This window comes from Actinia tenebrosa, unplaced genomic scaffold, assembly GCF_029948245.1.
Source record: "Actinia tenebrosa isolate PJP-AT-01 unplaced genomic scaffold, QUT_ActTen_1.0 PGA_scaffold0__85_contigs__length_37466705, whole genome shotgun sequence".
In the NCBI taxonomy this organism is placed as follows: Eukaryota; Metazoa; Cnidaria; class Anthozoa; order Actiniaria; family Actiniidae; genus Actinia; species Actinia tenebrosa.
This window is the reverse complement of record NW_028292569.1, coordinates 23,888,257-23,914,312: the sequence shown is the minus strand read 5'-3', so window position 1 is coordinate 23,914,312 and position 26,056 is coordinate 23,888,257. Positions and strand designations below refer to the sequence as shown.

The following is a 26,056-nucleotide window of genomic DNA, read 5'->3' as shown; positions in this document are numbered from 1 at the left end:
ACAATTTTGCAAAAACTACACAGATTTGTTTTCATAAAATTGAAAACTTAAACAAAATTGAGCGTCTTTTAAAACAATGCTAAAGTTGGCTTTCTATTATCGATGTGCGCGCAGTGCATGTGCAGCGCATTCAGTACATCATATGACTGTGAGACGGCACAACTACTTTGCGTGAGATTACTGCATGGCTCTGTCGAAACGACGCTTACGTTTGATGACGTCTCGAATGACAACGAACAGTTGCACTTGCTAAAGAATAGCATAGTAATGGTTTTTCTTTTCTTTTTTTCTTTTCTTGATAGGGCTCGTCAGGAATCCCAAAATTCAGTGGTTGAATCTCCGTAATAATAACCTGGTTAACTTAGACACAGGGATGCTGGAAAGGTTACCCGAACTGAAGTACCTCTCCATTGAGAATAATCTTATAACTTCCTTGCGAGGATTGCAGGTTCGTATACCTTGGCCCAAGGATCTTCTTTATTTAGTATAAAAAAATAGTGGACTATTTGAAATTATGCATTTTAATTAGCTAGATATACCTGACCTCAGATGCATGTCATTTCGAGCTGTCATGGAGCGCGATGCTCCAGTTTCGAGTTGCCTGTTGCTCAGGGTTAGCCTCGATTTTGCGTAGAATTTTCATTTTTCAGTGAAGCTCCGTGGAATTTCAAAGTGTTGGTATCGTTGAAGTCGTACGTTCTTTAATTTACCGTTGGTATGTGTGAATATTTAGACTCAGATACAAGGCTAACCCTGAGTAAATGAGTCAGTAATCAAAGAACACGGTAGCCTACTGCGCAGCCGCAGTCCTCACAGCGGCTGCGCAGAAGGCTAAGAACGCAGCTGTCCTCACAGCGGCTGCGCAGTAGGCACAGCGGCAATTTGGAACTGGAAAAAATGTCTATAGGAAAACAAAAAAGAATCACTGAATATTAAGATATGTGTAAAAAGAGGAGTCCATACCAATTCGCATTCATTGATTTGCATCGATGGAGAGGCTGAACCTGGGAACGGGATAAATAAAAGCTGCGCTAGCGGTACAGAGCTTTATTGATTGCTTCTTATCTTTGTTCCTTTCAGCATTTAGTTAATCTGCAGGAATTATACATTGGAAACAATGAAATCGCTAACACAAGGGAAATATTTACTCTAAAGGTAATTGGCAGAGCTGCTTTAGTAGAAAGGCTGCTGTCCATTGTTATCTAGAAAAATGGCTGACTCATAGGTCTTTGATTTTTCTCGTACAGACAATCTCTACTCTCGTGATTCTCGACTTGTTTGGAAATCCACTGGTAGAAAACACCATAAACTATCGACTCTTTGTTGTTTATCACCTTACTACATTGAAGGCTTTGGATGGTTTGGCTGTGGTAAGTCACGTGACACAATTTTGTACCTCACCCTGTGATCTCGCATTGAATGAACCATATCGTTCGCTTGTGTGGCAGAGTCTCTCTTGCTCCAGCACCTTGTTTTTCGCTCGTAGTACTTGATGCCCGTCTTTTCATTGTCACGCCTTTCAGGCAACTATAGCTATAATTGGAGACCTTTTGGGCTTTTGCTTCCGTAAATGAAATTCCCAACGGTCTGAGTTCGTATTAGTTTTTGATTGAAACAAGCCAATAACCCAGACGTCTTGGGCTTTGCTTTTCGCGTCACTAATAGAGTACTTTTACGGCAGCCATAAACAATTTTCTATTGTTTGTCCTTCAACACGACTGACATGAAAGAGGGTCCTGAAGGGGTAAAATGGGAGCTGGGAAATGGGATTTTATGCACTGGGAATGGGATTCACAAACCCCCCAAAAAATAATCCAAAAATGGGATTGAGATTTGAGCAAACATAGGCTGGGACTAGGGTATTTGGTCAAAATGGGGGCTCGGAAATGGCATTAAGACTGCCCTTTCAGCACCCTCATACTTGCTGCATCTTTCCGGCTCACATTGTGTTTTCCTTGATTATTTTCCAGGAACCATCTGAAGGAGGAGTGGCTAAAGACACTTTCGGTGGAAGGTACGTGAAAACCTTTGGTATAGTTGTCAATAAACAAGTTAAGACATGTAATAAAGCCCCCTTGATTAGCACGGTGAACCGAGGAGAGTGTATTACACAATACTGGAGCACAACTTCGATCCAATGCTACCAACTTGGTAAATGAAGTCCTGTTTTTTTCTCTAATGTATCTTTCGAGAACGCAACCTTCTCTTTTTCATTCCGCAACGGAAACTTTTCCAGTGGAGTCAAAGTGGCACCTTGCGACCTTAAACCATGTCAAAGGAAGAATACATTTAGAATATATGATTTGATCAAATTCACTAGCATAGCCTGACCCGCAAAGCTACCTAATGGCGTCAATGTAGCACGGTCTGAGTTTAAACCATGAAAAATGAAGAATGCATTTCGAAAAGAGGATTAAATCAAATGTATTAACTTAGCCTGATTCGCAAAGCTACCATACAGATTATATATAAATAATCGTTCAAAATATTTCAGAATGACAACAGACTTCATAGCTGAGCGATTAGGACATTCTAATTTTGCGGAATTAAGGGAGCTGGACTTCCCTAGCTGTTCGTTAAGAACTGTGGACCTTGGATCAGGTGAACAGTTCCTGAACTTAAGAAGGTAAGGTACTCATTTAAGTAGTAGCCATGTCACTCACCCTATCCAACCCGCGGCCTCACACATGTATACATCAGGTACGCATTTATTACGCGTCGTGCTACTCCTTACACGGACTTCAATGCAGTTTTTGCATGACTGTAAAAAACCTAAGTGCCGTGTGCGTACATTGCCGTGAACGTGATGTTTTCTAGAATTTTGATAGGCTAATTTGTTTCTCGCGCAATGTAGTTGGTCTGGCAGAACCGTGACTTTGGCGTGAAGGTGTTTGCCCCCTGTTCGTGCCGTGGTCTGGGTACTTGATGTGATGGAGAGTAAATTGTCATACCATGTGATTGGTCAGGCATATGCCTTGCCGTGTTACTACCGCGTTCGTGCCATGAGCTTTTCACATTCGAAAACTGCTCCAACAGTATATACCACGCGCACGTTTCTATCTATTTCTATGCTTAGTTTTTAAGAGGATTATTTTCTTCGCGTGCGCAAATCCACAAGCAAAAGCCTTTCTGAATGTCTATAACTTTTACCACTTCTTTTTTATCCTTGACTCTAATTTCATTGTTCGTTTTTCTTTTAGCGTCAACCTAGAGCACAATTCACTAACTTCCTTTGGTGGACTCATTAACCTGGTGCACTTGAAGGTATTATCCCATTCAATTTAATTCATTTTGACAACAAAAAAATCTAAATGTTTTCAAAGTTGCTTGCTTTTATCATCTATGTGTTGTGATCGGTTCAAAAGATGCATGCCTTCTATCATTAGCATAATTATTTGCCGAGGGCGAAGTAATTATCAGTAAATATTCACCATAACTACTAAGCCTGAGGGGAATTGTTTTAGTATAATTTTAAACTTGAATATATGAGAGAAAAGACGAAATTCGGAATTGAGAAAAAAACGTTTTAATATTACATTCCCTCTGGCAAATTATGGGAAACCTCCACGCAAAACTCTATATTCAATTCTAAAAAGATAAAAAATCATTATATTATAGCTTTTCTTTCTTTTTTTTTTTTTTTTTTTTTTTTTTTTTTTTGACCGAAATTAAATTTAACAGGTTCTCTGTCTAAATCACAATCATATTGAAAGTGTTACCCCAAAGTCTAAGGCACTATCACCTGCCACTGTAACTAAAAGACCAAGTGATTCAACTGCAGATATCACCAACCCTGAGAACTACACCCCTGTACTTGTGCACCTTGAAGTACTTCACTTAGGGTAAGCAGTTCATTTCTTTAAAATACTTCAACTTTTATCGATACCCTGAAACAACCTCTGGGCTGATCAAAGTCGGGGCCCAGCTAATTCACAGATCGAATTTGAATCCAGTGGGTCAAAACCGAAGAACCCAGGGAAAATCCCTCGAATAAATAGAGAGACGCAACAACAAATTCTACTCACATGTGATGCCAAATCCAGGAATCAAACCCGAGACTCCAGTGGTGAGAGGCGAGTGAGCTAACGCTACACTACACCTGAGACCGCTATTCAAAAAATATGCAATATTGTTTTAATGACTGGTAAACGAGGGATCTAGGATTTCAAGTGGTAGGGGGGTGGGGGTGGGGGTGGGGGTGGGGAAGGCTACCCAAATATTTCATGTACGTCAAGCAGTGTAGTTCTTTTTCCAAAAACGTTTGCCGAAGTCAGCAAAAATGGCGGCTATGACGTCACATGAACCCCTGGATTTTCCAGGAAATCTTGTACAGAAATGGGTTCTCAGGACATCAATTCAACCTCTCCTAAATCAGCCACTGTTGCTGTAACTACATTTTAAGCCCAGTTCAAAAGTATTAATTTTTTTTTTTTTTTTTTTTTTGCTACAGTTATAATGGTATATCAAATATGGCGACCTTGCAGCTTTCTAGGTTACCAAATCTAAAGGCTCTCTTCTTGCAAGGTAACTATTTTGCTATGATATTAAGCAGACGCATCAGTTAGCATCATTTGTTATCATTATCACTATCATTATCATTATTTTCGTGTTTAGATTATCTTACTCGTTCACTTCGCTCACTCGTAAGATATCCCTTCAAGACTCGATTACAAAATCCGTATCTCCGCGCGGCCATGTAATATCCTCTATTCATTTTATAGATATCGATGAAATACCAGGTTTTCTCTAGTGTCGAAAACTTGATATCTTTCATCAGTGGAAGATACCATATCTTTCACACGTGAAGATATCGCTGTTGACATAGTAACGTATTTTAATAAAGAATTTTTGAGCTTTTGTTTTATTTAAGTTTCATCGATATCTATATAATAAACAGAACATTACATGGCCGCTTGGAGATACGAATTTCATCTTCTTGTGTTCAATTTAGATATCAATTGAGCACTCGAAGATAAAATTCGTATCTCCGCGCGCACATGTAATATCCTCTATTTACTGAATGGTATTTCTTGCTTTAATTAGGAAATGAAATTGCTAAAGTAGAGGGCTTACAGGGACTACAAGAACTGCGTGAGCTTGTATTAGACCGCAATAAAATAAAGGTATGGTAATAGAAATCTTACACTTCTCAAAGGTATTTTAAAAAAGGTTTTATAGTAAGACACGAAACAGTGTAAATGATGAGGACTCTTAAAACTCCAGCGTATGCGGGCTTAGTCTCGAATCCAGAAGTTGCTTGTTTTGTCATTCTAATTTCTACTTTTGTTTCCCGACCTCGGAAGTGAGACTTAGGCCCCGTCCACACGTATCCGGAAATTTTTGTATCCGCAAATTATTTTTTGCGGATACGAAAATGTTTGCGTCCACACGCAGCGTATTCGAATTTTTTTCACCGTCCACACGTGTCCGTTTTCGTAGAATTTGCGGATACGGTCACAAAGATTTCCGGACACGTGTGGACGCAACCCGTATCCGCCAAAAAGACAATTGCGGATACAAAAATTTCCGGATACGTGTGGACGGGGCCTTATACCGCATACACTTGAGTTTTTTAGAGTTGTCAATAGCAGCTTAAGCTTGAAATTTCCATTTTTACTGCATCCTACTGCATGGCAAAGGAGTGAGTGACAGCTGATGACACAAAGTTTTTGGTTTGTTTTTTTTACGTATAATATAGACTTTAAGATATAATTGTTTGTTTTTGTAGGGGCTATCGGAACATTCATTTATTAATCAATGGAATCTTGTTGAACTACACATGGAAGAAAATAGGTAAAAATCCCAACACTTTTCTTTATTTTTCCATTCTGTTACCCTACTAGCAAGAGAGTCCATTAATCTCGCGCTTGGGGATCTAAATTTCGCCAAATTTAAACAATTATCAGATGTCTGTAAACCGGTAGCCATTTGTAAGTCACAATACTATCAACTGTCATATGTATCTAACATCACATATATCACAGGCAAGCTGTAAACCAGAGCCTATGATGCGAGGCAAAATACTATGAAGTCTACTGATCTAACATCATAAATATGTGTATTCACCATTTTCCATGCATCGGTTCACTGGTCAAACACAAAGTCGAGGTTGCAAGGTTCAAATTTGAATAATCCTTTGTAAGTTCCTTGGCGCCTCGCTTGAGCGCTTTGTGTTTGACCAGTGAACCAATGTTAAAAAATGGTGAATGCGCACCAACCAATTACTGACAAGCTGCAAACCGGAAGCGATGTATTGTAACATCCTTTGCGTTTTTCAGGATTAGGGATTTAAATCATGTTGAATCGCTACAAAATTTACAGCGACTGTACGTTGGGATGAACAGAATCCAGGTAGGAACATAATCATTACTGATTTCAACGAAGAACGAAGGGGGGGAAATATTTCGCGTACTGGAAGAGGAGAGGAATGAAGGAGGAACAGGAAGTATAACTAGAAAATATAAACTAATGTTCGTTGTTGTTTTTTGTTTGTTCATTCATTTGTTTTTTGGTTTTTTTATTTTTATTTTTATTTTTTTTTTTTTTGTTCTGTTCTTTTCTTTTCTTTTCTTTTCATTTGCCTGTTTCTCATGAAATGAGCATATATAATATTTCAGAACATTTATCACAATAAATCTTCCTCTAGGACTTCACAGAACTGGAAAAGCTAGAAAGTTTATCGAATCTCATCGAGCTGTCTGTCATCAACAATGCAGTATGTAATCAGTATATTAGTGACTATCTTTATTGACGTGACACTGGATGAGTGGAGCATTTTTATTGGATAACTAGTCTGCGCATTGTGAGTGGTTTAATAATGTCCTCGAGTTCAGTCTGGTACCATGAAAGTGACGCGTGCCCTGCAGTTCAAATCGTCTCTATGAAAATAACGGTGACGATGATGATGATGATGATGATAGTGGCAATGATGATGATGATGATGATGGTGGTGGTGGTGGTGGTGGTGGTGGTGGTGGTGATGGTGATGATGGGGATGGTTGTGGTTGTGATGACGATGATGATGATAATGGCAATAATGATGGTGATGATGGTTGTGGTGATGATGATGATGATAATGATGCGCACGATGATAATAATTAATGATAGAGAAGAAGAATAGCGATGCTAGTGTTGGTTATGGTAGAGGTCGTTACACTAATGATATAATGGCGCTAAAGACGACGACAGCGATAAAGATGATGACTGTCTTCATAATTTATTACCGGCATTTCGTTCACAGGTCACGCGTCGCCTTCTTCATCGTCCAATGTTAGTTTTCAGAATGCCTAGTTTACTTTGTATCGACGGTATCCCTGTGTCGCCTGAAGAAAGAACGAAAGCAGAGATCTACTTCCTGGAGCAACAGGTGAGTTACAAATACATTGTATTGTAACTCATTATCAGGCACTATCCAAACACTATCCAAACACTGCCCATCATGTGCTATTCACCAAATGGTATACGGTCCTTTGACTAAACGTTGTCGTTTGATCGGCTTCATCCCTACGCGCCTAGACCGAAAAGGATCATGGGGATAATTAATTTACAGTTACTAGCTGCCGCATATGTTATCTAACACGTCTTGAGCTCGCTTTTTTCGATCCCATTTAATTTGCTAAAACCATGTCTCGAGCATACGGAGAAGATTTAAACTGGCGAGCAGTTTGGATGACGCAAGTTCTGGGTAATTTACTCGTTATCCTTTTCGGTCTAAGCGCGTAGGGATGATCCAATCAATGACAACGTTTAGGCAATGGACTGTATGATTTTGGTCCTCGCGCAAAATGAGGCGTCAGAACCAGGATTTTCATCAGTTCAATAGCGTCAAATTCAAATATTCTACTTGACTGCTCTCACAAGATGAGTTTCTGATGTTTATCAGAAACTCATCTTGTGATAAGACTGCACCAGCCATAAACTTTACCAGTCATTAACAATTATCCATGTACTTTTCTTATTACAATTTGTCTTATACTGATGTCTAAGCCTGGAACACATGCCCTATGCCCATCTAGAGCAGATATTTTCAAATTGTAACTAATCCACGGTGTTGGCCTTGCGTGCCCATTTGTAACCGTCGCGTTTGTCCAAGTTATTTATTGAACGATCACCTAAGTAAATATTTCGCATTGCCAAGCAAAATAAAAAATATTTGTGATAAAAGTTTTAGTTGTGCGCGAAGCGCTCAGTGTTAGCATTATTTCTCCCTGAGTTCGTTAGGAGTAAGGCTAACTGGAGTACAACATTTAATAATTGATTTTCTCTCCATATTATTTTAGAGTATGCAAGGCAATAGTATGACTATCGAATCTGCTCTTCCTGGTATCGTAAGTGCCCGTCAAAGTCAAGCACCCTTAAGGGTAAGTAGATTCCTATTCCCTACCTTCTGATCACCGTTTCTGAAGTGCAAAAATTCTGAATGATCTCATCAATTAAGGAACTTGGTGACATTATTCAGAAAGCATAGATGGCGGGACATTGCGTCAATAATCAGCTGTCATCGTTCTGGTACGCTCTTGATTTCTGCGGCGATGTTTTTTGTCCTAGCCAGCGAACAGGCAAAGAGCAAGGAAAGGGCGAAGGCATTAGGCTGTTCATTGACTTATTATTGCACCGGGTTCAAAACATCGCCATATTAATCATTATTTTTTAAAAAATCGGCATTTTAATTACTACTCTTTTCAGTAGACCGAGGCAGAGTAGTATGTGGTCCCGGGCTTCACCAAGGCTTTACCAGTAAGAATATTGCATTTCCTTGCTATTTACAGGTCACTACTATGCACCTCAGCAACACTGAGAGAAATTGGAGCGGTAAAACCAGACAGGATAATATTAATAGCGTATCAAGTAATGGTGATTCACGAGATTCTAACAAAGGTATGGATACATCGTGTCTGTCAGACACGCTAGTGTCTAATACCCAGATCCCTCTCGACCAGACCCTGTGCTGGAGACGAAAGAGAGTCTGGGAAAAAGGTTAACTTTGTTAACCATATTTGGGTCATCGAACCAGGCAGTGATTGAGCAAGTTTCGTAAAGTGACGTATCTCGACCAATCACAGCCTGACCTACATCTAGTCAGACGCCTTTAAAAAAATACAAAAATAACATAACTAAAGCAAACACAAAAATGGCGGTCACATTCATTTTTGATCATTCAACCAAATACGAAAGAGCATCTTTCGTATGACGATGAAAAACGTACGGTACATACAATCCGTGCCGTGCCGTGCCGTGCCGTGCCTAAATAGATTTTTCATCGTCAATTCCGCTGGGTTGCCTGTGGCAGCCCAGTAATAGAAGTGCTTTTGTATTCTATTTTTTGAATATTAGCCTTTTGTTGCCTGTGATAGCAAATTCAAAGAAATGCCTTTGGCATTCTATTTTTAAATTATTAGATTTTTACTAGGTTGCCGGTGGTAGCTCAGTCATAGAAACGCTTTGGTATTTTATTTTTTAAATATTTGCCTTTCACTGGGTTGCCTGTGGTAGTCAAGTCGAAGAAATGCCTTTGATATTCTATTTTTTTAATTTTTACTGGGTGCTGGCTGTGGTAGCACAGTCATACAAATGCCTTACGCATTCTATTTTTAAATTTTAAATAAATAATTCCTCGACTGGTCGGATGTTTACCAAACACAGGACAGCGCCGCGTGACGAACCAAAAAGGACCCTCAAGTGGGCCAGTGCAAACAACCAATCCGTATCCGTCAGCAGATTCCTACAGCCATGTCAATATTGATAGGCAACTTCGTTCCCATAGCAACTCCAATGTTACTAATGCACAATCCTCTTCGCGACAACCAGGCGGTTCCAACTCTATTTCTTACATACCTCACGGTTTCACGTACCCCAATTATCCGTACACTAATGATGGCGATGCAAGAACAAGAAAGGTACAGAGTTATGTATTATTAGAATTTCATATTCTAATTCATCATCATCATTATCATCATCATCGTAGTTATTAGCAGTATTGGTATCATAATTATTGTTATTATTTTAACAACATAATATTAATATATTATTATTATTAAATAGTTAGTTGATACTATATTAAAATATTCACATGGTTCGCACAGGCCTTGAAAAGTCCTTTAAAATGCATTCGGTACTTGAAAACTCCTTAAATTCTAAAATTTTGATTTTTGTCCTTGAAAAGTCCTGGAATTTTTCTTTTGACCCTTGAATAATTCATTTTTATCCTGGAATTTCTTGGGTACTATCAAAAAAAATTTTTTTCATCTTTAGAAAGAGGAAAACCTTGGTTAAAATTACAAAAATAATTAAAATAATACATAAAACAGTAATTTCCGGTTGTTTTGCGATATTGTGGGTAATTTTTTATATTGATTAAAAATGCATTCAATTTCATACTTTGAGAATATGTTTAATTTTTCATATTATTGAAATGAAAATAGTCCTTGAAAATGACCATTGAGTCCTTGAAACGTCCTTGAATTTTTTTCTTAAATTTCTGTGCGAACCATGTATTCAGATTTTGTGCTAATTAAAAATTCCAGGCTTTTTTATTGGCTTAAATCTATCACGCGCTTTCATATGTCTTTATTACTAAAGGTTTTAGTCTTATTACTCTAAAAATGACTGAAATTTTTTTTACAAAACTTTTAGATGCGTCAGTCGAGAGAAAATAGCCTTTTAAAAACGGAAAACATTGCCTTGTTGTCGAACCTTGTCTTGTTTTCAGGGTTATATGATATTGATTTTGAAGAAGTACTATTTTTTTACGTACTGTTTAATAAACGAGCAGGAGTGTTTTATCGGGTATAAAACACGAGGCGCAGCCGAGTGGTTTTAGACCCGATAAAACACGATCTGCGAGACTATTCTCGGTTTTCACTTTACGTCATAGGGTATCGTATTTCCGGTCGTCGGCCATATTGGTGTACAGACGGCTAATTTGCATATGTCAAATTGCAATGTTTTGGCTTAGGTTTTAGTATGTTTGAAAGTTGTAGCGAGGAATCTGACGAATCTGCTCAAGAAATATTAGAAAAACCCGATGAAAAAGATTGCCCTCTTGTTCCTCTGTTATCGGAATACTCTAAAAAGCTAGAAAGTCGTGTAAAACGTCGTTATGTAGAGAAAATTTCAGTGATTGGTATCGACCCGGCTACGCTGTGGAATGCGAAGTTGGATCCGGAATGTTTACCTCCTATCGAAGCTACGGATCTATTATCCTATTTGGTTTTGGATACCAGCTTTTATACAGCTAAGCAGTTCAAAGCCTTTAAGAGTTTGGAAGCGTATAATCAGATGGTTTCTGGATTTATCACCAGCGTACAAGGGAAGGTTATCGCGGGAAAGTACGTGGTCTTAGCAAAGGTGCGACATTCCCAGCGTATGAATGACCCTCCGATCCCCATTTGGATTATTTCAAGTGAAGAAGGAACTGTTATTTCGGCCCACTGCATGGGATGTAAGGCAGGTTTAGCGGAAACGTGTTCCCATGTTGCAAGCGTGCTTTTTTATATCGAAGCATGGACAAGAATCAACGGAAAACTAGTATATACCCAAGTCAAATGCACGTGGCTTTTGCCGACCTACGTGAATGAAGTTCCCTACGCTAGAGCTCGGGATATCAATTTTAAATCATCTAAGAAGCTAAAAGCTGAGTTGGACTTTAAGATAGATGCCTGTGTGGGGGAGAAACAGTCAGAATCCAGCGCTCAAGCAAGGCCTTGCAAAACATCGAACGTTTTAAGACCACCAAATGAGGATGAAATGAACGCTCGGCTGGAAAAGTTGAATGGTTTGAATGCAAAACCAGTCATCCTAAGTCTATTCAAACCTTATTGTGATAGATTTATATCAAGAAGCCAACATGTTGCTACAATACCAGATTTATATGACCCTGGTTACCTCAACCTCAGCTATCCAGACCTGCTAAAAAAATGTTTCGAAGTCAACTTAAACCTTGATGATAGAGCACTACATGCCATTGAAGCAGACACAAGAAAGCAATCCAAGGGTAACCTCTTCTACCGACATCGGGCTGGCCGCATTGGTGCTTCAGTCAGTTGGTCTGTGGCACACAGTAATGCGACGCAGCCTTCACAGTCTTTGATAAAGTCTCTCTGCTACCCCCACTTGTTTAAAGTCACCTCGAAAGCTGTTACCCATGGCAAGAAACATGAGGCATCTGCTGTTGAGGCATATGTTTCTCTTATGAAGCAGACTCACAAAGACTTTCAAGTTGGGTATTGTGGAATTATTGTGGATAAAGAACATCTCTGGTTGCATGCCACTCCTGACTTCATGCCTTCTTGTTCCTGTTGTGGTGATGGTTGTGGGGAGGTTAAATGTCCCTATGGAATTGAAAATGGTGATTTTAATTCCTACATTTCAAAGAAGACCTCCTGTCTTGAAAAGGTAAATGGTCAATTCAGGATGAAGAGAAACCACCAGTACTATTTCCAAGTCCAGCAGCAGCTGAATATAACTAAGATGAAGTACTGTGACTTTGTTGTCTTTGCCTTCAATGCTAGTAATCAACCAGTGTTTTATCATGAAAGGATATATCCTGATTACATCCTGTGGGAATCACTACAACCAAAGCTGACCAAGTTTTGGAGGATTTGCATTCTCCCAGAAGTTTTGGGTCGATGGTACACAAGAAAATGCCACATGCCAAGTCTAACACAAGTTTCAGTAGTTTGCAATGACAATTCTATTTGTTATTGCAGAAAAGCTACTGAAGAGGAAACCATCACCTGCTCCAACCCCAAGTGCCCTTTTATAAAGTTTCATTCGTCATGTCTGGGAATAAGTGATCAAGTCCCGAGGATTTGGTATTGTCCTACCTGTCGTCTGCTGCCAGAATTCAAAAGAAGTGCAAAAACCAGGAATGCAGCAGAGCAGGATACATGTAACAAAGCACTCAGCCTGGATAGCATCTGCATTTGTAAGTCCAAGCCAAGATTATATCAAAGGCTTCTTGAATGTCACAGTAAAGACTGTCAAAATGGAAAATTCTTTCATTTAGACTGCCTTAATTATAAAAGGATGCCAAACAACAGCAAGAGTACATGGATTTGCAACAACTGCAAAGGAAAGCCCCACAAAGAAAATAAACCTAAAGCATCCCATGCCACCACCACACCACAAGTTGAATGTAATGGTTCTACATCAACTTCTTCCAAACAATCTACCACTTGTACTTCTTTGAGTCCACAAGATCTTACTTGCAGTGATGATGATAACAGTGTTTATGATCTATCTGACATCAGTGATGATGACCTATTTGATGATCCATCTGACAGTGATGATGCTGTAGAGATAACTAATGTTACTCAGGGAAACACTGATAAGACAGCCTCTTTGGGAAATTTAACCCAGGCTGACTATGATACCATTGAATCCCCAACTGGATGGCTAGACTGCACCATCATTCAACAAGCCCACATTGTCCTGAAACAGGTAAATTCAATGATTGATGGTTTTCAAAGAACCACCTTGGGACCAGTAAGGAACTTTGATGTGTTATCAAGCGAATTTGTGCAAATTCTTCATACAGGAAATCAGCATTGGGTATGTACGAGTTCTGTAGGCTGTTTACCTGGCATAGTAAACTTGTATGACAGTTTATTTCATGACGTCATTGTAGATGAAGTAGAACAACAAGTGAAAGATTTAATGGCAGACAAATTTGTAAGAATAGATATTGTACCAGTCCAGCAACAAAGAAACGGCAGTGATTGTGGTGTTTTCTCTGTCGCATTTGCGACATGTATTGTGCATGGTCTCAACCCTGGTACAGCCAAATTTCATATACCACAAATGCGGCCACATTTATCAAGATGTTTAAAAACTGGAGTGATCACCCCATTTCCATAGAGTTGTACAGCTTTTATAAACTGGTATAAATTTTACATTTAAAATAATATTAACCAGAAGTGTAATAGTGTATACAAGTTTATTATTATCAAAATATAATGGAAGAGTACCCTACCACTAGGATCTAAAGGAGTATTCAAATTTTTTCTAGAGGGGGGAATATGAGGATTTTGAGGGGGGGTACCATTTTTCCCATAAATGATTTTTTGGGAGGGGGTAACAAAAATTTCCCCAGGAATAAAATAACTTTACCTTGATTGATTGACATCTTTTGAAGGGAAAAATAAAAAATTCATAAAACCCCCTCTAGATAAAATATGAACACTCCCTAAGGGTGATCAAGTCATCACCTAAAAATGCTTAAAATATAATAACATGTTATTGTTTATTTTAGTTGAGATATAAGATTATTTATTATTCACTCAATGATAATTATTATGCAATGGTGTGATTAATAATTGGAAACTGTAAAATCTTATGAAAATTTTATTAGCAATCAGCCGAGTCATTTTTCAACCTGTGATAAGCTTATTAGTCAGCCACCATCAATGGTGGAATGGTTCAATGTAACATTCTTATTACTGAGTGCATTCCTGATGATGGACACTTAGCTTGAAATCAATTTATTCAAGATCGAAGGAAGAACTCAGCATTGCTAATATCACATCAAGAATCAATGAAACAATTGCTATATTTCGTATTTAAAATTTTTTAAAGTGAAACTATTTTATTAGCATTTGACTGAAAATGCTGTCAGGAAGTACATCAGAACTACAATAATGAAGGAGAAAGTAGAAAAAAATGCAGTTTGTAAGTAAACCATGTAGAGAGAAACTGAAATGAAAACTCTGCTGAAATCTACAAATGGAGGCTGTACATAACCATTTAATTTGAATTTTGATTTAAAAACTGCAAGTCCCTGTAATAATCCATTTACAATAAATACAGCATAGCCCCCTCCACTGTGGGTGATACCAAATAATTATGTCTTGTTATTTTTATGAATTGTTTCTGTCAGCAGTGCAGGCACTAAAAGGGGGACAATTTTTAAGAGTAAAAAGAAAACAATGCATTCTCAATAATTGTGGAATGTAGGTTTGTGGAAGTGCCTTAAGCTTGGATCTTTTTTTTAATTAAAACATATTTTTGTCAGGATTAACTCCAAGAGCATGATGCTCATCATTGAAGGGAGTCTATGACAAAAATTGAATGCATTTTTTTTAAAAATAAATTCTGATTGCTCATCACTGCCTGAGTGACCCCAACTAGCTTCATTCCACATGAAAATAACTGAAATTGCCTAGTCAAATGGTACTATAGCAGGGCATAAATTAACCAGAGCAGAGCAAACCTTTATGATTCGATCGAGTGCTGGAATTCTATCTTCAGTAGGTCCATGAGGATTGCTCATTAAAAAATCAGTTGGCAGTGTTCCCTGTAACATTGTATACTTGCTGCGCAAAAGACCAATGACTCTTTCCACATGGATGCGAACATTGGCAATTCCCCTTGTGGTTTCAACATCAACAGGGTCAAGCTGCTCTTTGCCTTTGGTGAAAGCTGGAATTACCAATTTTGCCCTCCTGAATGCCACACTCTCATGTATCGTGAAGCCCCGATCAGCCATCACCATGTCACCAGGAACCAACTTGCTTAAAATCCCACAGTTCTCTGTCAAAAACTTATCTGAGGTTCTACCACCCCATGCCTCAGAAACAAATGAAATTGTGCCTTGTGGAGTTATTCCAATCAAGACTTTGATGGTGTTGTGATGTTTGTAGGAGCTAAATGTTTGTGCTCTAGCAAGTAAATTTGTAGGTTTCTCGATAAAAATCTCGAAACAGTCAATTATTACGGTCGTTTTAGTTCCAAAGCTGAACTTAAAACATTGTGGCATTGATCGTATCAAGCTTTCACGGTCTGGCCAGTGGATAAATGGAGATAATCGTATGTCCATAGTTGTCAACCAAGAATGAAATGTTCTAGATACTGTGGGCACTGAGATGTTGAACCTATAAGCAAGGTCTTGATATGGTACATCCAATCTTAACTTTATCAAGACCATTACATATTCTTGAAAAGGACTAAGGGTTTGGGAGCGACGGGAGGCAAACGGTGACACGAGTTCAAACACAAAGTTCAGGATTTCATAAGAGGGAAGGCCAGTATAAAATAGTACTTTATCATCGCTATTTCTAAAATAATCTTCGTTAAAATCGGTGACTTTTTCGTTTGACTTAAATAAATAATCAAACTCGTCTGTCTGTGAAGAGGCATCATAAGACTTAATCTTAGGCGTACGTGCTCATCTCGGCAAAGCTTTTGACCTCAGTCTGCGATGATTTTTCGTTTTCATCAATGTTTTGTTCCGCGAACGACACATCAATTTCTTCTGTTGTCGAAGATGCAAAAGAGATATTAGAGACTTGAGTCCCTTTATCATTCAATCGAAGTCTTTTCTCTTCGATCGTCCCTTTCGCGTCTTCAAGCTTCTTCTTTCTTCTAGCTTTGGCTCTCTCTGCTCGTTCCTGGACTACTTTCCCCTTGTCTTTGTCGTTAGTTTTCGTGTGCCCAAGGTTGAGTGTAGGCACCCAATCAGCATTATATTTATCCCACGGTTTTGCTGGACGTCCGGAGATAAAATGACGGCTACAAACACGGTCGTTTTTAAGGATTTGTTCCGTCAAGTCATCTCTGCTCATAGCCGCGATCCACTTCGTTCGACGCTTTATTGAAAGCTCTTCTGCCTCTTCACCGTGATTTCTATCAATTACTGGCACTCTAAAGAAGGAAACATCTTTATCTCGATCGCTTCTTAAGTGGCAATCCACAAATAAGCACAGAACCATCTTAACTATTATTATTATTATTAACTTTACTTCATACTACGAGCACTTCAAGTGTTTGTTTGTACACCACTATGGCGGATAGCAACGGTTGTCAAGGATTTGGTCACGTGAGTGAAAACCGAGAATTGAACGGCTTAGAAAACTTATGATGTTTGTTCTCATTGTGTACCGATTTTTTTACGAAATGAACCAAGTTTGATAGAGAAAATCCAAGTTAAAGTTTATGCAAATGAAGACGAATCTTTATCAGATATAAAATCACCTTCATGGTCATGATTTCTATTGTGTTTTCTTCATGAATTATTAATGAGTTTTCTAAAAATCCTTAGACTCGTCAGTCGAGAGGAAATAGCCATTGAAAACCCGAAAACAATTGCTTGTTAACCTGCGTCACAATCGGAATTTTATTCGTAAATACCGGACGAGTTACCGGACGGACTTGAAAGAAAAGGCCGGATTGAACGCAAGCTATTGCCTGTTTGCCACACTATATCTTGTTTCCAGGGTTATTTTTAAATTTCTTGAAAGCCGTTCCTTAGACAGGACTAGGTCCTGACTGTGAATCTGTTCTTCAATACTAAATCGCTGAATCTTCTTTTTTTTCTTTTCCAGGAGTAAATGAAATAGAATAAACAAAAGAATGCTCCGATTACTTCACTTTCTCCCTTTGGGAGTATCATAGTGGGAAATGAGTGGGCTGGCAGTCCACTTCACGACCTTCCCCTACCCTCCCCCGTTTGAGGGCTTACTTTGTCATGATGCATGCATGGTAAAAATAATGAATCCAGAAGGTTGGCGTATCGAGGAGACTATTTGAAGGCCCTGTTCCACCTATGGGCATTTTGCAATGATGCATAAAACGCAGTAAAAGTATATTCATAGTGGAAGTTGTAATAAATTATATTCATTTGTCTCCCGATCGAGAGTCTTTGGTAGAAGGACTACGATGTTTTGACTGTAAACTACTAGTCTTTAACTGATGATTGTATAGACTGGACGGTGTGCCTGTTATATGCCGCTCGTCGTATCATCTGTGACCAGTGTGAGCAGTATAATATAACAGACACGTCATTCAGTCTTCACCATCGCCTCATGAAGACTAATAGTTTGCATGCATGCAGTCAAACTTCGCGGTCCTTCTAACAAATGACCCTCGATCGTGAGAGAAATAAATGAGTATCATTTATTATAAGTCAAGAGGATGGTTAGTCTTGAAAAGGAATTTAAGGAGCGTTATGTTGACTGTTTAAAGATTCTCCCTTCTTCCAATTGGTATCTCACGCTGTTATGCAATATGTCAAAAGACGTGGGCTTATCGAGAACGACAATGCACGGGAATATCCCTTTGGACCATTCAAAGACCTATTCTCCATATTCCGGTTTTGCTAAGCCAGTTTTTTTTTTTTTGTCAGAGATAATGCAATCAACTGCAATTATATGAGGTTTCCTCATCATGCTAATTTCTGATGGGAAATGAACATCAAGTCTTTATAGACTAACGACATAATATACGCTATCCAAGTTGTAAATATTGAAGGTGTGATGCTAAATGTAAAGATTAGCCACTTAAAAATAAATGTATCTGTTAGGATTTTTACTTTGATTGTCGTCGTTGTGGTTGTCTTTTGTTTGTGTATGTTTATGCTTATATGTTTTTATTTCGGGGTTTTTTTTTTTTTTTTTCATTTTATAATTTATTGATTTTTTTAAAGAAGCTAGACGAGGGAATTGACCAGGTGTAATTAACCAATTAATCATAAAAAAACAAGCACTTCAGTCTATTTATTTAATTATTCATCTTATTTATTTATCAGCTTTACGACTGGTTATGGGAAAATACAAACAAACAAAACTAGATACAAAATCCTCTTCATCGACCACAGACTCTCTTGGATTCGTCATATCGACGAAATTTCTAAAAAGTATCAAGAAGAGTGAGACCGTTTATCTTCACGAAAACTGCAGTTACGATTTACAAAGCTTTAATCCTTCCGCACATGGACTATTGTTGCCAGGTGTGGGATGGACTAAGTGGCTATTTATCGGACAAACTACAAAAACTGCAAAATCGTGCCGCCAGAGTGATCACCAAAAGTAACTATGAAACTAGGTCTGCTACCCTCCTTGATTTTTTACAATGGGATAATCTTCATACCCGCCGCAAAAAGCTTAAAGCAATAACGATGAATAAATCCCATAAACAAGCCAACCCCGGCGTATTTGAATGAATTGTTCCTCCCACATATATGAGTTGCGTAATCATGAAGGCAAACTGTCCTACCCGAAACGCGCATCAATTACCTAAAACGATCTTTCAGCTATAGTGGTGCCGATTACCCCAAGAAGTAAGAAATGCTGTTTCATCAGCTGAATTTAAGAGCAAACTGAGCGACGTTCATTATAACTCTTGGGATTCGCACACGGCAATCTTGTAAAACCTTGATATTAGACTTATGATTTTCCGTGTTTAAATAAAGTTATTCATTCAGATAAGATAATAATGATAATAATTGCTACTATTACTACTGCTGCTGCTACTGCTGCTGCTACTACTGCCATAATTTACTGCTGCTGCTGCTACTACTGCCATAATTTACTGCTACTGCTGCTGCTGCTACTACTGCCATAATTTACTGCTGCTGCTGCTACTACTGCCATAATGTACTGCTTCTGCTGCTACTCCTGCTGCTACTGCTACTACTACTAATAATAATGTACTGCCGGCTGCTACTGCTGCTGCTCCTCGCTCCTGCTAATATTACTACTACTTATCAAAAGTTTTTTTTTAGATTTAAATTTCCTTAGTATTTCATTTAATTTTTTTTTTTCTTTTTTTCTTTTTTAATTTCCGCATAGAAAAATTTTGGGCCTTCCGATTCGTATTACATATCCCACTGCTCATAAATAATCGATTTACCTTTCTCCTTAAATAATTAAAACTTTTGACAACAATTCCTTTCATGAAGAAAAAGCAAGAAATTTTTTTAAAATTATATTATATTTTATATGATATTTATATACGATTGACGTCACACTTAAAAGCTCTCTGTCTGTAATTTTGTCAGCCATTGTTTTGTGAGAATTTGACGAATTGAAAAACGTTTTATTTTGATAGATATATAGTTTCTCATTAAAATATTAAAATGAGGATGAGTACACACACACAAAACTGCGTATAAGGGTTGCGCCCGAGTATTAACTTAAATAGCATCTGCGATCCTTTTTCACATTCCAAATTCTCTCCAAGACCAAAGGAAAGACAACTGCAGAAAATACTTTTTCTTCTGAAGGTAGTTTAACTAACTGCTTATGAATATATATATAAGGGTTTGGACTTTTGGGGTAATAGAAAATCAATCAGGAAAACCTGCTTGGGAACAGGGCTATATATCATCATTCAAAATTAGGTGACATTGAGACGTCATTGAAAATACGTTCCCAACTTACAAATACTAGCTTGTCGATCTGGCTTCCATGGATAATTGGGGTTCTTTTAGGGGAAAACATAGAGAACCAGCTTAAAACCGATCAACAACAACAACAAACACGCTTTAGTAGCCGGTTGTAAATAGGCCACCTACGAGATATTGAAACATGGCGGCTCTCCTGAATGAAATGTTCATACCTGCATTTAATTAAAACTCTAAAGGATAGGTAGATGAAGTGCTGTGGATTTAATTAAAAATTGATTATATTGTTCCTTGTCAAGTAGACAGCATTGAAGCCTCTCGACCCTAACGACAAATCGTAAAACTAGGGTCTCCAGAATAAATTGTTCATATCTACATTTAAACCTCAAAAGGATCAATAGATGAAGTGCTGTAGATTTGATCATAACGTTGATTATAACGTTCCTTGTCAAACAGACAGCATTGAAGCCTCTCGACCCTAACGACGAATTTTCAAACGATCAGATCACTCTTTTGTGATTGGTTAACTAAAAGTGATAGATTTGACAGGTGCCAAATGTAAGTGCTCGCGTGAACGTGAGGCTCTCAACGGTCGTGAACAAGAGGTTTCTCGCTACTCGCTGCTTGGCAGGCGGCGAATAAGAAATAAAAACGACTAAAAAATCAGCGAGGAAACCTATGGACCTAGGGTAGGTTTTTGATCTTTTTATGAATTTTGCATGTTATAAGTATTCATTAGCTTATTTTTTTAATCCATTTTGTTTAAGCTTTCATTTTATTGTATTTTGGTCGTTTGTTTTATTTCATTTGGTTTTGGATTTTCCGTGTTTTATTTGCTTTTCGTCGAGATGTTTTTTATGGCCGAGAAAACTTAAGATGTTTTTGTCTAAGCAATCAAACGTTTTGTGGTCTTCGTCAAAGACAAATTTAAAGTATACCCAGTAAGTTTTTTTTAAGCCTTGCTTGCAGGTGCTTTTGCCCTATGCGTGCTATGCACAGGGAACATTCCCAAGTATTGCCTGTTATTTCTTGTCCAAAAGGAATGATTTTCCACCAAAAACGACGAAGTATTTCACTCTAAAAGATATTTGGTGAATCTTTCCACGGATGAGTTTTAGTCTTTTTCTCCCTATTTCTTGAGTGAAAGTTCAAAGTGACTTGTGATTTAAGTTTCTCTTAGACCAAACAAATTTGCCAGTCAGCAAACCTTTTGTTTGAAGCTCAAGATTTCCTAGTTACGTTCCAGGTTTTCAGCTCGATAAACAACGGCTTCTATTCGAAAATAAAGAAAATAAAATTCACAAGTGGCGGGAAAGATTCACCAAATATCTTTTAGAAAAATAGCATAATTCGTCGTTGTTGGCAGAAAATATTTTCTTTTAACAAGAGATATAACAGAAAATATGGGGAATTTTTTATTTCTGTGAATAGGAATTACTTTGCGCGCCTTTCAATAGGATATATTGAGCCACAGGCAAGATGTTCGCTGATTGGTCAATTAATTGAAATCATTTGAGAGTTTGCGGTTTTCTTTTAGAATAAATTTTAAAATGAGCATACGGCGTAAAACAATTGTTTTCTTACCAAATTACCCTTTCATTTGCTTATAACCCATGTTTGATTAAAACTCGGAGGTTCTTTTGTTTTCTAAAGTGTTAAACAAGTCCTACTTGATGTAAATTCATCTCTTAATTAAAATTTAACTTAAAAGTTTAGTAGATCTATTATAGATCGCCAGCTAAATATTCTTAAAGTGGAGCTACTCTTAATATTTCTGGTGTAATTCTGCCTCAAGTGATTACAGTCGTTGAGTGGTAAAATAATTACAGCTAGGGAATATTACGAGGGGAGTCAATAAATCGTGATCCAATCAGATTGCGCAACAGGGTAAAGATAACTCGCGCGCTGATTGGTTGGTAGTTATGAGGGCATTTTTATATAATACTGATTTTTTTATTTTTTTATTTAATTTTTATTATTTTTTATTTTTTTATTTTATTGCAAATTTTAAACGGAAATTTTTTTATTCCATTTTCAAAAAATTCTCGTCCACGCGTATTGTTTTGAAGTCCTTTTTTTTTCTTTTTTCTTTTTTCTTTTTTTTTTTTGTTTGTTTGTTTTTTTGTTTGTTTATTGTTGTTGTTTTTTGTTTGTTTTTTGTTGTTGTTTTTTTGTTTTTTGTTTTTTTGTTTTTTTTTTTGTTTATCGATCGATTCATAATCAGTAAACAATACTTAGATCTTAATTCTTAGATCACCTCAATTAGATACATTATAACCGTAGTACAAATATATAGTTTATATATACTCTCATATAAATACTTATTTTGAAATTCACTTGCTATGTTAACAGAAAATGGACCATAACTCAACCAGTAATTACGAAAACTACAAAGCACCGACTCGAGAAGTTGTTATTCTCGTCTTTCTCAACAGCTTGGGTTGTATTCTTGGAACTCCAGCCAACGCTCTTGTCATTGTTGTAATCTTCAGCATGCGGTGCTTAAGAACAAGTAGAAACTACATACTTGCTTCTCTGTCTGGTTCAGATCTCATAACTTGCGTTGTCTGGCAGCCTCTCTTGATTGACAGTGTCCTAAATGGACTCCGAGTTAACTTCTTGGTATTATTCTGTACCTTTTTTGCAAGCCTCTCATCCTTGAATAACTTGATTTGTCTTACGATGGAACGATTCATTGCCGTACATTTTCCATTTCGTTATTTGAATAGCCTAACTCGTCGACTAGTCGTATTCATTTGTTTCTTAGCGTACAGCATTGCCTTCCTGCTTGCAAGCCTCATTGCCACCAAGCACTTACCATATGAAGTCATTTACGTTTATATCCTTATCCTAACTTTACTCATGATGTTGTTCTACGCAAATATTTATTGTACGGCTATGAAGCAAGTGCGAAAGATCCAAGCTATGCAGAAGACACCCACCGATGTTGAAAACTCCTCCAAGGTCATCAAGGCAAAATACACGACTACATCCGTCGCGATCGTTGTTGCCTTATTCGTTCTAAGCTGGCTGCCCTATCTTCTACTGCCAGCGATTCCCAAACAGCATTTTAGTCAAGCCTTTCCATGGGTTAACACATGCGCTATTCTGCAGTCAAACATCAACCCGTTCCTCTACTTCTGGAAGTTTGCTTCGTTTAGAAGAGAATCCAGAAGGTGTTTGCAGAAGTTGCAGAACAGTATGGGAATACTCTAACAAGAACGTGCAGTCATAGGTAAAGTGCATTCCTCCATCGAGATGCAAACAAGAACCGTAGCAAAAGTCAACTCGACTAGACATTTCACATTAAACACGTACATAGCTGTATAAAATGGGAGACGCCAAAAACTAAAACAAAGTTCATTAAATTGAAAAAACGCTATCAAGGCCCGTAGCAGCCTCCGTTACAGACATCCTGCGCAAGACGTCCTCCACAAGGGAGGGATCCGAACCGAACTCCGCAGGACGTCTGCAACGGAGGCTAGGTCCGTAGCAAAAGCGGACAACATGAGACATTTCAGATTAAATATGTACATAGATGTATAAAGTGGGAGACGTCCTAAACTAAAACAAAGTTTATTAAATTGAAGAAAAATAACGTGTTCAAGGCCCGTAGCAAAAGTCCTTACGAGACATTTCACACTAAACACGTACATAGCTGTATATAGACGGCGACGTCCTAAACTAGAAGCAGTTCATTAACTTGAAAAAAACGTTCTTAATACAAAAAAATCAATAAGTAGTAATAGACCCCTTGCAGCACTTCGGTCTCCGGAATTCAAAATGCAACTCAATTCTGAGGGCAAAATAATAGCTTATTATAAAGCATGGGTGATTTGCGCTGCGTGCTAATGCGCCGCCTCGCACCAATGCATTGTGACACAAGTCTAGTCCTGTCAGGCTTGGATGGTGTCGTATGTGAGTAGAGTTGTTTGTTGGTTCTCTCCTGTGCCTCAAGGGTTTTTTTCTCCGGGTCCTTTGCTTTTCCTCCTTCCGCAACAGAATCAACTCGTAAATTCCAATTCGATCTGTTATTGAAAGCTTTTATGAGCCCCTGGCAAAGGAACTGAGCATTCACCGCCTTGTAAACGACGTACAATAATAACATTTACATTTGCAAGTCGATCGAGAAAAGACGGAAAGAAAACGAAACAAAAAAATAATGATGACAATCGATGAGCACTCTTTGATTCTATTTTTAGAATCTTTGATACTAATTTTAGAATTATTCATTTGATCGTTTGCGTTTGTTTTTCTGTACGCAGAAAAAAAGAAAAAAAGCTACCCTTTAGAGATTGTAAATATCAAAAAACTATTATGTTTACGTTTCTTTGATTATTTCTTCATTTCTTTATGTGCATCACCAATTAGTGTATTATTACACTAAAGCATACTGACATTTTAATAAAGATTTATTTATTTTATTGTTATTATTATATATATTTTTTCATTATTAGTGTTATTATTTCCTTGATATACAGTTATTTCAAAAACGTTTGGCGAAGGTTTTGTTACATGTTACATACGAAGCCGGAAATGTGCTATGGGCGGTGTGAATTCAATCAGTGAAAAGCCACAACAGTCGTAACATTTTCTTCAACTTTGTCTGCACGTTTTTCCGGCATATTTTCTTCTGTGCTGACATTATTTACATGTGAGTATAATACATTCTTAGCTTAGTAAGCAACATGTAACAGAACCTTCACCAACCTTTTTTTTCCTTTCCCGCCATTTTTCTTCTGTGCTGACATTATTTACATGTGAATATAATACATTCTTAGCTTAGTAAGCAACATGTAACAGAACCTTCACCAACCTTTTTTTTCCTTTCCCGCCATTTTTCTTCTGTGCTGACATTATTCACATGTCAATATAATACATTCTTAGCTAAGTAAGCAACATGTAACAGAAACTTCACCAACCTTTTTTTTCCTTTCCGCCATTTTTCTTCTGTGCTGACATTATTTACATATGAATATAATACATTCTTAGCTTAGTAAGCAACATGTAACAGAACCTTCTTCAACCTTTTTTTTCCTTTCCCGCCATTTTTCTTCTGTGCTGACATCATTTACATATGAATATAATACATTCTTAGCTTAGTAAGCAACATGTAACAGAACCTTCTTCAACCTTTTTTTTTTTCCTTTCCCGCCATTTTTCTTCAGGTGACATTTACAAGCGAATATAATACATTTCAACATGCAACAGAACCTTCAACAACCTTTTCTTTCCTTTCCCGCCATTTTTCTTCAGGTGACATTTACAAGCGAATATAATACATTTCAACATGCAACAAAACCTTCACCAACCTTTTTCGAAAAAGCTGTATAAAAAGGTCTAGAGTAGGTGTAAATGAACATTAATTGTGTTAATGAATACAGCTTCAGAGTCAATAAATTTCCTCCACTTTCTGAATTCTGTGTTAAAGTTATTAAATATCGAACGCCTTTGGCAAGGAATGGTAATTAGATAAATTAATATTTAGCTTCGGTTCATAAAAAAAAAATTCTCGTTTTCTGTCAAAATATCGTTTCTTTTATCGTTTGGTTCTCTCTTTCTTTCTTCTTTTCCTATTTTAAATTATATTTTGTTTTCATTAACCAATCGATTATAAATCTTCTATTTAATTTAACAAATTTGCAATGTTTTGTTTATTTGTTTTTTGTTTTATTTGTGGCATGCCCTCTTATTTACCACGATATGACGTCAACATCTGGTCAACATGTTATGTACTCGGTAGGTGTTGCCGAACGGGTACAGCAGTAATTAATTTTGACAAACTGTTGAAGATCATATTGTGGTAAATAAGATGACATACCAAAAAAAAAAAACCATCGGAAATTTGTTTCTTAGTAAAAAAAGTAGTTTTTATTTAACGAACTTGAGGTCGTTAACACCTGGAAAATTAAGGATAAGAAAAACACAGAACAATTTCCC

General features: G+C 37.5%; 3 protein-coding genes and 1 pseudogene across 8 annotated transcripts in view; 3 read left to right on the top strand and 1 right to left on the bottom strand.

Moving 5' to 3' along the window:
- LOC116295126 (leucine-rich repeat-containing protein 9) overlaps window positions 1-26,056 on the top strand; it is a 53,792-nt gene that overhangs the window by 14,494 nt on the left and 13,242 nt on the right. For 2 of the 5 annotated variants that reach the window (XM_089036633.1, XM_089036624.1), the window contains 17 exons: window positions 303-448; window positions 1,081-1,155; window positions 1,248-1,370; window positions 1,971-2,014; window positions 2,495-2,626; window positions 3,201-3,264; window positions 3,682-3,842; window positions 4,451-4,524; window positions 5,044-5,123; window positions 5,729-5,793; window positions 6,279-6,351; window positions 6,647-6,715; window positions 7,241-7,366; window positions 8,280-8,360; window positions 8,769-8,877; window positions 9,643-9,896; window positions 17,319-18,309. In XM_089036633.1, the coding sequence (XP_088892759.1) occupies window positions 303-448; window positions 1,081-1,155; window positions 1,248-1,370; window positions 1,971-2,014; window positions 2,495-2,626; window positions 3,201-3,264; window positions 3,682-3,842; window positions 4,451-4,524; window positions 5,044-5,123; window positions 5,729-5,793; window positions 6,279-6,351; window positions 6,647-6,715; window positions 7,241-7,366; window positions 8,280-8,360; window positions 8,769-8,877; window positions 9,643-9,896; window positions 17,319-17,324 (1,682 nt within the window). In that variant the 3' untranslated portion in view covers window positions 17,325-18,309. Of the gene's footprint in view, window positions 1-302; window positions 449-1,080; window positions 1,156-1,247; window positions 1,371-1,970; window positions 2,015-2,494; window positions 2,627-3,200; window positions 3,265-3,681; window positions 3,843-4,450; window positions 4,525-5,043; window positions 5,124-5,728; window positions 5,794-6,278; window positions 6,352-6,646; window positions 6,716-7,240; window positions 7,367-8,279; window positions 8,361-8,768; window positions 8,878-9,642; window positions 9,897-17,318; window positions 18,310-18,520; window positions 19,180-26,056 lie in introns of those variants that run through there. The other 3 variants (XR_016121111.1, XM_089036635.1, XM_089036637.1) reach the window with 3 other exon arrangements.
- On the top strand, window positions 10,430-18,309 carry LOC148913903 (uncharacterized). Its single transcript, XM_089036641.1, has one exon. It carries the CDS (start codon window positions 10,963-10,965, stop codon window positions 13,855-13,857), a length of 2,895 nt encoding a protein of 964 aa, XP_088892767.1. The 5' UTR covers window positions 10,430-10,962; the 3' UTR covers window positions 13,858-18,309.
- Window positions 13,920-17,004, bottom strand: LOC148913904 (uncharacterized; annotated as a pseudogene).
- Window positions 19,866-24,475, top strand: LOC116295104 (trace amine-associated receptor 7h-like). 2 transcript variants are annotated; one of them, XM_031702834.2, is made up of 2 exons: window positions 19,866-19,996; window positions 22,469-24,475. In XM_031702834.2, the coding sequence occupies exon 2, from the start codon at window positions 22,472-22,474 to the stop codon at window positions 23,330-23,332; it is 861 nt and encodes a 286-aa protein (XP_031558694.1). In that variant the 5' UTR covers window positions 19,866-19,996; window positions 22,469-22,471; the 3' UTR covers window positions 23,333-24,475. The 2 variants fall into 2 exon arrangements, with proteins under 2 accessions (XP_031558694.1, XP_031558693.1); XM_031702833.2 differs by lacking the exon at window positions 19,866-19,996 and adding an exon at window positions 20,468-20,805.